The sequence below is a fragment of the Pezoporus wallicus genome, unplaced genomic scaffold (assembly GCF_028554395.1).
Source record: "Pezoporus wallicus isolate ANWC-B61680 ecotype Strahan unplaced genomic scaffold, APGP_CSIRO_Pwel_v1 contig_8517, whole genome shotgun sequence".
Classification (NCBI taxonomy): Eukaryota; Metazoa; Chordata; class Aves; order Psittaciformes; family Psittacidae; genus Pezoporus; species Pezoporus wallicus.
In genome coordinates this window covers 1,162,324-1,177,161 of record NW_026635263.1, presented here as the reverse complement: position 1 = coordinate 1,177,161, position 14,838 = coordinate 1,162,324, and the positions used below count along the sequence as shown (strand labels likewise).

The following is a 14,838-nucleotide window of genomic DNA, read 5'->3' as shown; positions in this document are numbered from 1 at the left end:
ACCTGAAAAATGGATTTTAAACCAGATATATTGCATCTCTGCTGTCACGCTTTTGTGCAAGAGGAGATAGGGCTTGTTTCCCTCCTCTTATTTGTGTTTTGTTGCCAAGGTTGTTTCTCTGGTGGTCAAATTCAAAGCTGTTTGGGGCAGCCCAGTAGCTGGTTCTCAATAGTAGTTTGAAATTGTTCTCCCTGATGCCTCTCCAGGAAAGGATGATTCACTGAAAGAGGTCGTGGCTGTGTCTGAGAGAAGGGGAAAGGAAGGAGCCTTTGCTTGGACTCTTCCTTGAACCATTTCTTTGGATTTTCTCAGCAGCTTGGCATGCTCTCTGCCTGACTTACGCTTTTGTCATTCTTCCATGAGAAAGGGCAAAAAATAAATGTCCTGGCTTGGAAAACAGGTGGCAAGACAAACAAGATGCTGTCCATGCTCCTTGCTTTGTGAGAAGGAAACAAATAGCTTGACAGATTAAGGGGGAAACCACACTGAATTTAGATCATCATCATAAATGGCTCCTCATTCAAAAAGGAAAAAAACCAGACCAACGTACATGAACTTAGAACAGTGTCATTAAAATCTAAGACCTGCCACCAGGTCATGGCAAGGTCCTGGAAACATGAGCCTGGTAGGCATTCAGCCAAAGAAGGCCATGTGAAAGAAGCAGAGTACATTGAAAAACAAGGCAGCAAAAGGAAGACCAAGGGTATGAGCAGTGTGGTCCTGACAGAGGTTGTGTTGTTCATGCCAGCCCTTCTCACGTTCAGCTCCTGAGTTTTCCTGGTGCTGCACCTCAGTAGAGTAGGTTGGGCAGAAGCTTGTCTTGTAGGTGCTCAGCCAGTGCATCTGCTAGAAGGGAGCATCTGCTTCTCCACTGAGGAAATTACCACAAAGCCTAAAATGAAGCAGAAAGCTAAAACCAGAGCTGGTGCTCTGGAGTGTGTTGGCAAATATTGGGCTTCCACCCTTGCCAGATTCTCCCCACTTGAGTATACGTACCTTAGTTGTTCTTCTGAGTCTGAAGTCCACGTTAGTAAAACAGGGTAATGGTGTTTTCACAAAACTTTTTCTTGTCTTGATTGTGTTGGCCAGAAGGTTTTTGGATGAGTGCCTTTCTGTGTGAGTGTCCAGGGCCCAGCAGACCTCCAGCCTTGGCCGGACCTCAAATTCAGGGTGTAATATGCATGTTATGGAATTACTTGTATGCAGTAAATTGTAGGTTCTGGGTTCTTCTCCTCTGTGAATAGCTGTGCTAATCCTGGTGTGTTGCTGTGTTTATTATTTACAATAGTTTGCTTGTTCTTGACCTTGTAGTGTAGTACTTCATGTAGTTTATAGCAATTTATTTACATAATGTGTGCAACTTCTCAATTAACTAATCAGTATGGATTAAAGCAAAAGAATTGTACCTAGGGTTTGTTGGGTTTTTATTTACTATACTTAATGTGGCTGGAATCATCTTGAGAACCAGGCACTTACAGTGTCTTTATGGAAAGCCATCCTTGCTTGGTTTTGCATGCTTTCTTACTGCAGAAGACTGTATGACTCCAAATACTCACCTGTAATTGTGTCATTTTGTATTTCATCTCTGCAGCTCCTTCATTCCCAAGTTCATTAACCATCTCTTTAAGTGCAAACCTATCAGCATGGTGGGCGCAGAACAGGTAAGAAAAAGTAGTTGCATTGTCTGTTTTATGATTTCTGGGTTCAAGAAGTCAAGGCAGCTTTTGGTCAAAAGGGGCAGAGAGCTAAGTTACATGTCCTGAGCTCTGGTGCGGCTGAGGCAATAGGGATACACTGGTACAGGGCAGAGTGGAAGCAGGTTTATAGGGGTCCTGCCACACCTGAACCTGTCCTGGGAGAGGGGCCTTAGGCATCTTCCCAAGCAGAGGAGCTCTTACTTTGCCAGTCAAATTAATGATAGCCCAGCAGCAACAAACCTCTTACACACTGGTCTATGGTGTCATGATGAGATTGTCTTCAGTGTGCTCACACAAAGGAAAAGAATGTTGCTTGTGGCAGAAACTGTTGCCAGAAGCTCCCATGTCCTCAGGAAGACTATTTTCTGCCGCATCCTTTCTCAAATCTCCCTCTGCTGCTTCTGTGCCTTCTCCCTTGTTTAAACTTAAGCCTATCACTTCTCTGCTCAGAAGAGCTGGGGCATGGTCAACTCATAGCTGCTGGTTGAGATATGCTTCCTCTTTCCTTCTCTTCAAGAAGTGCCAGGGTGGAGGGTGGGCAGTGAAGAAGGCCTGTGCAGTAATGGCTTTAATCCTTTATTCACACATATGTCTGCTCCTTAAAAGGAATTGCTGGAGGAAGCATCATTTGGAGGGGAAGTGAGACAACAGGAAAACTTTACCAAAAAAAAACCAGCAACAACCCCAAACCAAAACCCCAGGTGTCCAGGCAGTTTCTCAGCTCAGGAGTTCAAACAGCAATACTCCAGCAGAGCAATGCTGCATCCTCTCAGGGACTGTGTGCTCTGGTCCTATGTGCTGGCTCCTTCCTCTCCAAGAAAGTGAAGCTGTGGGAGACTCCTCTGGAGGGTGATGTCCTCATGAGCTCCTCTGCAGCCTGGTGTAGTTTTGCCAGAGTCTGTGTCCTGGCTGAGTTCCAGTGAGTACAATTAGATTTTTGCCTCCTCTAGTTTGCCTATGGATGGTTGCTGTCTTCCTCCCCTCAGAGCTGTGCAGGAAGGATGGGGCTGTGGAGGTACAGAGCAGAGTTTTCTCTATTTTGTCTGGGAAAAGAAAAGGCTAAATGGAGGCCCTGTTTCTGTGGGCAAGGGATGCTGCAGTGTCTGAAGACAGGACAGTTTCTTTCCTGCATAAATGCCTTCCAGGCCTTGCTTCTTCAGGCGTTGCAAATACACATCAAACACTGCAGCATGGTGGGGAAGAGCTGTCCCCACCTCTACTACTCAGTGACTGAGACCCACGGAAGTGACCACCCAGCATCTGGGACTCAGGACTCCCCAGCTTTCTCCCATGAGCCTGCCTCCCTGTTATACTGAGAGCTGTAGGTACTGCAAGATGGTGAGGTACAATCTCAGGGAAGGAAGCACATTGAATTAATGCCTCTTGCATTAACACGTGCATTTCTGTTGAAGTACTGCCCTTTCACAGGAGTCCCTGTCTCTGAATTGCACATGGGCAGCGCAGGGTATTTATTGCCTTGAGACCCTTCATCTCTCACCCCTGCCTGTGGGCTGGGACCCTGCTGCTCTGTGAGGATGAGGTTTGAATGAGGGAGGTTCTCAGCTGTCCCCTACACAAGCAGCTGCTTCCTTGTGGGCTAATTAAACAAAAGCAGAATTGTCCCTAATGGCACTGCTATGAACTTTAAATCAGGGCCTTAAAAGCTGCTTGGGTTTTAGGCATCAAAGATGGGTTCTGAGCAGTGTGTGTCTGCAAAATGAAACAGGAGCTTTACATCAAAACCCTTCTCTTTTTTAATGGGAAGCAAATGAGTGAAGCAGAGTTCCTGTTCATCTTGTGCAGTGAGCAGACCTGAGAGTGATTAAACAAAGTCTTTTTTCTTAATAACCATCTAAACTGATTAGCCAGTTGCCAGCAGTGGGTTTGTGTTTAATGTTAAAAGGTTTTAACATTACTGGATTGGAATAACAGGCCCAATTTGCTTCTTTAAAGCAGGCTGGGAAGGTTTTTGTTAGCCTGATTCACAGTGAATATGTCATTTATAAGTGGGACATACCTTCCTGGGGTTAGATGTACAGAGGTCTTCAGAAGCTGATCTCCTCTGGCTCTGCAGCATATAGGTCCTCAGTTGCTTTAGCATCTTTTGAACACACCTCTGGTCACCCACCAGCATCTTTCCACACCAGTTTTTCTCTGGTGCAGATGTTGCTGTGGAATATGCTTTCTAGGCCTTTCCTGTTCTAAATACAGTGCTGTTTCCTAATAATCATGTTTGAAATCTAGGCACAAGGGCATTATTTATGGAAGTGTTCAGTGCAGGGAACAAGACCTGTAGGGTTTCACTTCGTGTTTGTATCTCTGACTTGGCAATCCTCTGTCTCAGCAAGCTTTGGCAGTGAGACAGTAATGCCAGGGACCTGGAATGGATAACAGGGGGAAATAGGGTGAGTGGACAGAGCCTGCAAGCGCTGCATCTGTGGGAAAGCTGCCGAGTGCACAAAACTCCTATTAGACATGAGAGAGTTTACGTGGGAAAGATGTGAATTCTCCAACCATGGAAAAATCTTCCATCTATGGGGTCGCTCATAGACATACAGGAATCCAGCTATGACAGCCTGAGGCTCCAGCAGCTCTGGGGTGCACAGAGCTGCTCATTTGTGCTGTGGTTTCCTGGCTTACCAGGACGAGATTGATGGCATTGATTCATCTCATGCAAACTGTGAAACAGGCAGCACACAGCAATGATACGCTGCTGCAGATAACAGGGACCAGATTTGAAGTGGTGTGATCCAGCATCCCTCCTCCTCAGCTCAGTCCTTTGTGTTTGCACTGAATTCCCACGTGTGCTGAAAGCTGTACCATAAATGTTCAGATTGTCCACGGTGATTGCTGAGGGGTTCTGAAGGGCCCATAATGTTGTGTGTTGCTCAAGAAGAACAAGTTTCCATGTGGTCCTGAGAGCCCCTTTGCAGGGAATGCACTGGGTGTGCTGACAGCCACAGAGCTCTCACTCATTGCTGCGTAAACCAGTTGTGCTCCTCTGCCTCTAGTTTGATTTTGGATTCTGTCCTTCACTGGTCTGGCCTTACTTCTTTAAACATACGCTGTGCAATCAGAAGAGTGTGGTATTTGGGGTAATTTTGTTACAAGAAACCTAACCCACAGCATTTTGTCATCAGTGCTTGTCTGGGCTAAATTTCATGGCTGCTCCTTGCTGCTTATTTAGCCACTTGTACAGTGAAAAGCAACATGCAGGCTGTGAGTTTCAGTGTACACAGGGTATTGAGCAGTTCTCCATGGAGCTGTCTTGTGTTGCAGCTTTCTTTTCGAAGAAAAATCTTAATATCAAGTGGTTGAGTAAAGCAGAAAACCTGGCACAGTGGGTGGTTGGGGGCAGGAGAAAGCATGGTGTTAATTCATTTGACCTCGATATCTAAATAATGATACGGCTACAGGTAATCAAGATTGTTTCACTTTATACTGTTAAGGGGAAGAGGAGTGGATGGAAATCTCTGCCTTATGGCAGCTCAGCATCTGGCACATTAAGTCATTTGAAGTCAGCAGAGCAGTGCTCTGTTGAAGTCAGTGAACGGTGCTGATATGTAGCCATGGGTGACCGTGTCTCCTTGAAGTAACATTACATTGGTCAGCCCCTCCTCTTCCTGCAGTCCAATTACTGGGATTTTTTCCAATGTGGGAAGTGTTAAACTTTTAAGGATGTTGGATTATAGCTGGTACAGAGCCTGGTAATAATAGTGTGTGATTAACTATTGCAGCTGCTGCTGGACACTCACTCTCTGAAGATGGTTCTCCTGGATCTGCCCTCCATTGGGTCCCAAGTGGTGAGGAAGGCTCCTGCCAGCTACACGAAGATAGTAGTGAAAGGCATGACTCGGGCTGAAATGATCCTGAAGGTAACTCAAGACTTTTGATAACCTGCCAGCCAGACTGCTGGACTGGGATTTGGAGCGAGCAAATTCCAGGGGGCCCTTCCTTTGAACACAGCAATCTGCAATTGCACATGAACGTATGTGAGCTTGTCCGGGTGCGCTGCCAGCTGTTCGACAGAACTGGCTTATTTGCCTTGGGTTTGCCCCCACTCTCTTAACATCTCATTTGAGTTTTCATCCTCATTTTTTAAGGTAACCGAGGGCTCAAGTTCTGCTTATTAGGAGAGCTGGGGCACCAGATTCCCTCAGGAGCTTGTGAAAATCAGAGCTAGCATCCATAAGTGTCTGTTGCAGGGCAAACCCTCCAGTTCAGGTTACTCCAGGCCTTTGTGCAGACTCCTTCACGCAGGGGAGCCAAGCCGTGCTTGAGTCACCAGTTTACTGTCTAGTGTAACAGCCAGTGCAAACATGTCTGGGTTACTGTATTCACCAGAGTCCTTTTTCATTTTCCAGACCTGGTGCCTGGAAAATGACCCAAAAGCAGTGTGTTGTCTTCATAAAAAGTAACAAGCAAAGCAACCTCTCCTTCCCCCTTGTTGTTGGAGTAAGAAGTTTGGGTTGATCCCAGGAGAAGCCATGGGAGCTGTGCAGTGTACTCTCCTGGATGATGGGATTGTCCCCTCTTCACCAGCAATGCTGAAGTGAAGGTGTTCCTCTGAGTGAATTAGTTGGACCTGGGGTCAGGCAGGACAGGCAGCTGCCAGCCAGAGTCTTCTGTAAACCACAGCCAAGGCAAGGAAGGGGTGCAGAGCCCAGGCTCTCCATGGTTCCTGCTCAGTGTGGCTTTGCTCCTGGGCCCCAAGGTAATGTTCTGGCTGAGTTTGCATTCTGAATTCAGAAATCAGTTCTGCAGTTCCATGCTTCTTGAGTAAGGCGATTAAGGTGTTACTAGATATGTTAGAGCAAGTCTAAATTTTCTTATAAATGGCCTGAAGAAAAATACCCTGGTACTGCTAATGGAGGAGCAGCAGAGACTGAGAGCCTGTTGTATACAGAAATGGGGTTTTCCTTGGAGCTTATGTTTGAATCAGAAAGGTAACGGAATTAATTTGTCTACCTTAGTATCACATTGGCTTCATTGGGATTGAGGTGAAAGCAGTGTAGAAGTGCTTTGGGTAGGGAATGCAGGGTGCTGCTGGTCTGCAGGCTGGGCAGTAGCAGTTTGTCTGCATTTTCAGGTATCTCATGCTTGCCGTGCTGCAGAACACACTTCTGATGGCTCCGGGTGAGAGCTCAGTGTCCATGTAACTAGTGATGAAACAACAAAAACACTTCAGGGTGCTCAGTGCTCCACAGAGTGGTTGGACAAAATCAGGCCCTGTGTGATCAGCAGGTGATTGGGTTGAATCATAGAGTCACAGAATGGTTTGGGTTGGAAGAGACCTAAAAGCTCATCCAGTTCCAACCTGCTGCCATGGGCAGGGACGCCTTCCACTAGAGCAGGTTGTTCCAAGCCCCTGTGTCCAACCTGGCCTTGAACAGGATGTGGCATTTCTGTGGGAAGGTTTCCTTGCAGGGGCCCAGAGCTGACTGGTGATGTCTGGCCATTCTGTTTGTCTTGTGATTGTCTCTTTTTATCAGTGCTCAAACTCTGCTGTTTCCAAATTCAAAGCCTTTTCCCTAAGAGCTGTTTCACCCTGTCAGAAGCCCAGGACACTACACTCGTCCATGGTGTTTTCAGGGCTCTGCTACCTAGTTCCGAGATGGCTCAGAAATGATACCTCTGTTGCATACAGCAGTACCACCACACAGCAGCATGCCCAGGCTTATACTGGTGCAGCTGTAATTCAGTAGGAGTATCCATGAGCCCAAAGATGGCACAAACAAATTCATTTAGCAAAGTCCTACAAAGCACAGAGGAAAGTAGGAAGGAGGGCGTCAGGGTATACACGTCCCATGGAGCTGTTTCCTTTCTCCTCTGGCTCTGCTGTCTGAAGTTCCAGCTTTTCATCTTGGCAGAAGATTTTTACAAGGGCTGTAAATTAAGGATTTATAAGTGTATACATGGCTATGATGTTTCATTGGTCTGAAGTGCAGGGAGAAAAAGAAATGTCTCTGTGACAGAATACAGTGTGGGGTGAGCTGGGTCAGTGGAAACATATGGAAATGTTTTCAGAGACAGGGAAGAGTCTGGTCCTGTGCTGTTTCTGCCCTGCGTGCACACACATTCACACACACACACTTCCCCAGAAAGATGGTTTTGCTGCCCAGCATTATCAAAAGGTGTTCTCTATGGAGCTTGCTGCTTATGTAAGGAAAATATAACAATGAGTAATCATCTTTCCAGCTTCAAGACTGTTTTAATTTATTTTCCTGACTTGACTGTTGCTGGCATTGCGAGGGGGTGAGCTCTGGGGCAGACGTCAGCAGGGGGTCAGACACTGCACCCCAGCCTCTCCAGAGGAGCGTACCCAAAGGACCGAGTGGCTGCATGCGGCACCACTCACCCATCAGATTCCATGTGGGAAGCAGGAACACTGCACAGCAGATTGTTCTGACCGTGCTGTCCTGGGGACAGAGGGAGGGACTGCAGAGTGTTGTCAGATTCCCTTGTGCTGTCTGTCTCTCCAAGCAGCAGGAAGCAGAGGGACACACAAAGTGAGGGTATGGGCTGCATCCAGGCTGCCTGACCCAATGGGGACTTTCTGTCACCACCACCAGCACTGCCCTTCTCCCCCAGGCAACTCCCCAGCTAGTCTTCCCCATGCATCAAGATGAAATCTTGAGCTTTGACAATACACCAGGGCCTGCCAGTCCACAAGTGTAGAGACAAAGTTCTGCTGCTCTTTGAAACAAGATCTGCAGCTCCCTGGGTCCAGGCACCACTGCTGTGCGGAAAGAGACCCCATCTATCTTCCTGCTCCTTACTTTACTTCTCTTCACTCACCTTTACCTCTCAGTTACTAGCAGCACATCAGCCTCCTTTTTCCGTAAGCATTTTATTTTAGAGAAGCCAATCCTGCTGTCTCTCCTGTGCCTGGATTGACCAAGCACTGGCTTTAACTCACAGAATTTGTCTGATCTCTTTTTTATTGTCTTGGCAGGTGGTTATGGCTCCACACGAACCCCCAGTTGTGTTTGTTGAGAATTACGTCAAGCTCCTTGCAGACTGCAGCACCGACACTTTCCAGAAGATACTAGACATGAAGGTTAGAACCTGTCCCTCAGAGTTTCTGCTTGTCCACCAGCACTGCACTGAGATTGTTGGTGACATTTTTCAGTAGAAATACAGAGGGGTTTGGGAGTGGGAAAAGCATTCTGAGGCAGGTGTATCTTGTGGAGTTGCTACTGAATAGCTTTGCAGTTTACTTTATGTACTCATACCTGCTCTGGCTCCTGGGGCTGAGCTCAGTTGTCTCAGGATCATCCAGCTTGTGGTGGGTGAACAAAAGGTAGCAGTTCGACTCCTGCAGCTATTCTCGTGCACACCCGCTCCCAGATCAGTGAAGTCTGACCATGGTGCTTCACTGTTGTTTGCTCCTGCAGGGCCTGAAGAGGAGCGAGCAGAGCAGCATGCTGGACCTCTTCCGCCAGCGCCTCCCAGCTCCCCCCTCCGGAGTGGAGAACAGCAGCTCCCTCTCCCTGAGCACTCCCACGCCTGAGCAGGAATCCTCTCGGATACGGAAACTGGAGAAACTAATCAAGAAAAGACTCTAAGTGAGCAGAAGGAAACTCTGTTGCTCAGGACTGGCTGCAGTGACTGGGAGCAAAACTCCTCACGTGTATGATTGACAGTGTGCTGCTGAAAAATCCCTGTCCCGTCATCCCCATGTCCTGTGATCTCTTAACCATCATAAACTGTGGTGCTGCATCTCCATTCAGACCAAGAGAGAATCTGACCAAGGTGTTTGCCCTGAGACAGCTTAGCAGGAGTGAAACCGAGGACATTGGTGGGTCTGTGTGGTGGAGAAAATAGAGTCAGCAGCTACAAAAACAGTTTAGAAGGATTCAGAGAATATCCAGGTGTGATACACTTGGTGTCCCAGCCTTCAGCCTGGCTGAGCTCCTGCTGCAGCACTGAGGATTTTGCCTGAGAGTTCAGTGTTACTGCTCACTCCCTGTTGCAGAGCTGTTCCTCTGTTTTATTATTTATTGCAGGGGGAGAACTAACCCCAAGCCATCACTACCACCAAATCCCCAACCCCTTTAACAGCTGGGATCCAGGCTTCTGCAGCTCCACTGGATTAATGAAATGCCCAGGAAAGAAACCCTAAGCAGACTTCTCCCCTGGTCCCAGGACAGGCATGTGTAAGCCTCCAGTAAAACAGCAAAGCAAATCCTTTCTGAACAGGAGGAAAGGGTTGAATTAATGCCTTCTGCACCTTGGCAGACCTCCTGCCAACAAGCAGCAGCTTCAGTTGCTGTTACAGCTTAAAGGCCAAACCAGATATCTGCAGAGCCCATCTCCAGCTACTTGTTTCTCGTGTGTGTTGGACTCGCTGCTGTCCCTGATGGGAGTTCCCATACAGCATCTTGCCCTCTCTCCACAAAGGGCTGTTCATGGAGCAAGTGTCAGACAGCACCAGCTCCTTGTACTTATGCCAGCAGGGGTGTGTCCCTTTGGCACCTTTGCTGCCCTGCAAGGAGAGATGCTGGAAATGGCTTTAACAGGGAGCCTCTTCCCAGGACAGGATGCACCAGCTTCAGACTTTGAGGGCCTTCCTTTCCTCCTTCGAGCTTCAGCTTGCACCAGTGCAGAGAGGAGAACAACCAGAGGTGAAACAATTTTGGATAACCTGGCACCCAACCACAAAGCTAGTGTGGATCAGGGCTGGGTTTGGTGTACGTCTGCATCCTGCCCATGGTGTGAGTCTCAGTGGAGGGAAACATCACCTCATGATTAGCAATGCTGGATTCCCAAACTCTCTGTACCCTTTCTGGGGGACTTCGAAGGCCCAACCATGAACAGTTGAATCCCATATGGGTTTAGGGGCAGATTGACCAGTCGTGCCTGCTTTACTCTTAACTCAAGCCTCATTTGCATGTACAGGAGAAAGAAGTCCTGTACCAGTTTGGCAGGTGAGGAGCAATCATGATCTCAGATGCCTTCTTGGGTGGGTCACACTCCTCACCAGGTTGAGTTTGGGCCTTAGGACTACTTATTAGGGGCTGTGCTCACTAGGGATTGAGTACTTCCTGCTGCACAGCTGGGAGGGGGGGATAAGACACGCTCCAGAAGTATGAGCTCTGTCCACCCAAAATCCAGGTCTTCACCGGGATCAGGGAAGGAAAAGGGGAAATGAGAAATCCCAAAGTGAAGCAGAACCTGGGCTCAGGCTGTATCTGCCTCATGCTTCAGCATTGTCCCTTCTTGGGTGCAGGCTGCTCCCTTTCCCTCTCCTTAGTCTGTGGGAGGGCAAATTTGGTGCCTGTTTGGTAAAATCCCATCCTCCCTTTGCCCAATTGGCAGGTGAGCCTGCGTTTGAACAGGCAGGAGTCGAGCACAGGATGGAGCAGGAAGAATAAATCCGCAGGGATGAAATCCTCACTGTCAGGTTTCCTAATGCTGCTCAGACCGACTTGCTGCTGCAGCAAGGTGTGCACCAACAGGTATGCGAACACCAACCCTTTAGGATGTGTTTTCAGGAGTCCTCAGGCTTGGGCCCTGGGGGGTGCTCAGCTGCAGAGCACCGCAGTGGTGACATCCATTGCAGAGCAGCAGTAACAGTACTAGTGGGGAGGGAAAGCAGTTTCTCATCGCTCCGAATTCCCCAGTCTTCCCAAGTCTGCTGTTGCTTCATTTATTTCTTTTCCTGATTACATGTTGGGTGCCAAAAGAAGGTGTTTGAAAGCACGCTGGGATTGTGAACAGCCATTCCCTAAGGACAGATTAACTCAAGGTGCATGTGCAGGATGGTTCACACGTTATCAAGTGCAGTAGCCAGGGAGGAGGGAGCATGGGTTTGCAGAGATTCATTATTCCTTTGGGGGGATAAATAATCCATTCTAGATTCATTTTTCTTTGCCCTGTCTGTGGATGACTCTAACTCAATTATGAATAGCTGAGGATGATGTTCCAGTTAATCGTCGCGTGTCTTTCCCCAAAGGCTTCCCTGGTTCATTCTCCACATTTCATTCTCTAGACAAGAGGAAATAAAAGGAAAAATGGAATTTAAGTTTCAGCCTTTCAAGAGTGCTGCAGGTCTGGGTGGTTGGAGTTCTACTTTTAGACAGCAAGTCTGCAATTTTCTGTCAGTGTAAGGGTTTTGTCCCCCAGCTCTTGGGTATTTATTGGGTTTGGCACGTCCATGTGCGTATGTTAGCTGTTTGGGGTTTACATCTCTGGAGAATAAAGGATTATGATTTTTTTTTTCCTGTATAAAATGCCACTTTTTATGGGTTTTGGCTGAGGTGTAATTCTGGCTGTGTGTCAGAGTGTGACACTAAAATGAATTCAATGCTTACTGATGTTCAGTGTTTTCTGTACAAAGCCCCAGTGGCTGGGAGGGATCTCACCCAAACCACGCCAGCCCCAGGGCTCTCTGCTGCCTCTCTGCTGCCTCTCTGCTCTGCTCTGTCCTGCAGTTTCTTTCTCTTCTGGCTTTTCCACCTTATGCTGCTCCAGCAAGCGACTCTCCACCAGCAGCATCTGCATTCGCAGCAGCTCCCTGCACTGTGCTGCCGGCTCAGCACAGCTGCCTTTGTGCCCCTAAAATATCGGATGGTTCTGATGACCTTTAACTGCTGGAGGGATTTCTGTGAGAGCCTCATTTTTCCTTTGACATGAAGAGGTAGTGCCTTTTTTCCACACGATGCATGACGCTGGAAGAGTTTCTTTCGCTTGGAGAATTAATGACTCATTTGCTTTTCTCCTGCTGCTCCTGCCCCCTCCGCCCTTGGGCAGCCTGTGCCGGGCGACACGGGTGTTTATTTCTTTCACCAGATTTACAGTGTGACTCTGAGCATCCCAGTGCCAATGTCCAAGTCTCCACAAGCCTTTCCCTGGCAGCAGATGGGTGGGTGGCAGACACGGGTGCTGTTCAGCAGCATCAAGCCGCGGCTCTGCTGTGCTCAGGAAAATGAGCTGGAGTTTGTCTTTGGGCTGTGGCAGAAGAGGCTGTGGCAGAACATGTTCTTCTGTGTGCCTGCTCTGCTGGGGCTGTTTACACCAAATAGTGCTACTGGCACCCAAAATTCTTAGATTAAAGCATGTGCTCATTCCCTTCTCTTAGCCAAAGCAGCTCCACCGATCTCAAGCTGCAGTCCAGGTGGGCTCCAGTACTTTTCCAGAGTTGCTTTTGTGAGCACAAAGGTGTCTGAGGGTGTTGGAGACCTGGGACCACTGCCAATAGGTCCCTGCTGGGAGTGGGACCTGGCTGGACTCCCTGGGCCTTTACCTGGGCTAAAGGGTCACCAGGACCAAAGTACCACAGTTTCATGGAATCATGGAATAGTTCAGGTTGGAAGGGACCTTAAAGCTCATCCAGTGCCAACCCCTGTCACAGGCAGGGATGCCTTCTGCTAGACCGGGTTGCTCCAAGCCCCATCCAACCTGGCACTGCCAGGGATGGGGCAGTCGCAGCTTCTCTGGGCACCCTGGGCCAGCGCCTCAGCACCCTCACAGGGAAGAGCTTCTGCCTAAGAGCTCATCTCAGTCTCCCCTCTGGCAGGTTAAAGCCATTCCCCTTGTCCTGTCCCTACGGGCCCTTTTCCAAAGCCCCTCTCCAGGTTTCCTGCAGCCCCTTTAGGCACTGGAGCTGCTCCAGGGTCTCCCCTTCAGGAGCCTTCTCCAGGCTGAACCAGCCCAGCTCTCTCAGCCTGGCTCCAGAGCAGAGCTGCTCCAGCCCTCACAGCATCTCCATGGCCTCCTCTGGACTCGCTCCAACAGCTCCATGTCCCTCTTGTGTTGCTTCCCCAGAGTTGGATCAGGACTGCAGGGGGGTCTCCCCAGAGCACAGCAGAGGGGGAGAATCCCCTCCCTCAACCTGCTGCTCACGCTCTGGGGATGCAGCCCAGCACACGGGGGGGATTCTGCTCTCAAGTGCGCACTGCCAGGCCATGGGGAGCTTCTTGTCAACCGACACCTCCAAATCTTCTCCTTGGGGCTGCTCTCAATCCAGTCTCCCTGTGATCAGGCCCCTGGGAAGCTGTGGTGCCTTCCCATTCCCAGCAGGACATGGGGAGCCCATGGGGCTGCCATCAGGCTCTGAATCCTGCAGGGAGAGTAAATACCAGCCTTTGGTACTTGCAGCACACAGAGCTTCCTGGATCCCTGGGAAAATCTTGGCTCGTGGCTCAGTGGTTCACAGGGTGGTGGCAGCAGGGCTGTAAAATCCGATCAAAAGAGCCACTTCAGCCATGTGCCGTCAGCATTCATCCCTGCAGCAGAGCCACTCCCAGGGCTCCCTCCCATCAATCCCATTGCTTGGAAGCATTGCTGTGACTCCGGTGCCTGGCGAGTTCTTGGTCTGCGTCACAGGGAACAGCCTGGCATTTCCCATCGTTTGGAAATAGTTTTCCATCGTTATCAAATAACACAGGATCCCTCTGATTTACTTCCCCCCCGCCCGCAGTGGCAGCCCCCTGCACCACATCAATGTGCCTATTGTTCCATTGCTGATTAAACCAAGTGCACCCAGCCTGGTGGAAAGTCCTTTATGGAAGGAGGCTCTTGATAAGATACTGGAATCTGGTCTGTCCCGGCTGTGCAGAGACAGTTAAAAAGTAAATAACATGGACAAACAGGCTGTGATGTACAGGCGGGGGAAGAGATTTCCAGTGCCATCCAGGAATGCGCAGATAGGTACGGTTTGAGAGGCTCAAGAAGACATGGGCTTTCTGAGGGGGCAGAGTACATGTGCCTTAGAAGCAGGGCCCCTGTATGCAGTGGATATCAATAGCATTTTAGTTATTGAGTAGTTAAAGTTACGGGTGAACATTTCCTTTTTGTCCTAGCAGGCAAATTTACAGCTCTAGATGGTGGTGGTGTGGGAGATCCTCGGGTCTGAGCCCCCTTGCGTGCTCTAACACCTCCACTTCACCTGCCAAGGCCAGAAATGAGAGTTTGGAAGGGCACAAAACATTGTCCTTTGTACCAAGGCAGGCCAGTGTGGGAGGGTTTTGGCTAGTAAATAGCAGCAAGACTTCCAGAAGCCAGTGCAGCTCTGCTCATCCCTGGCTGCCGCTCCCCAGCACTGGATCCCTCAGACCCAGACGCTAATCCCCATGGGAGCAGCCATGGGGACACCCACAGCCCACAGAGGTGGCTGCTGGGAGGTGCCGCAAGTTCC

At 49.1% G+C, this 14,838-nt stretch overlaps 1 protein-coding gene across 4 annotated transcripts in view; it reads left to right on the top strand.

The window, feature by feature from the left end:
- The window catches only part of VPS53 (VPS53 subunit of GARP complex), a 65,740-nt gene extending 55,323 nt beyond the window's left edge, over positions 1 to 10,417 (top strand). For all 4 annotated transcript variants that reach the window (XM_057415723.1, XM_057415718.1, XM_057415712.1 and 1 more), the window contains 4 exons: positions 1,592 to 1,661; positions 5,435 to 5,572; positions 8,653 to 8,757; positions 9,095 to 10,417. In XM_057415723.1, the coding sequence (XP_057271706.1) occupies positions 1,592 to 1,661; positions 5,435 to 5,572; positions 8,653 to 8,757; positions 9,095 to 9,265 (484 nt within the window). In that variant the 3' untranslated portion in view covers positions 9,266 to 10,417. The remainder of the gene's footprint in view (positions 1 to 1,591; positions 1,662 to 5,434; positions 5,573 to 8,652; positions 8,758 to 9,094) is intronic.
- Positions 10,418 to 14,838: the final 4,421 nt, after the last annotated feature.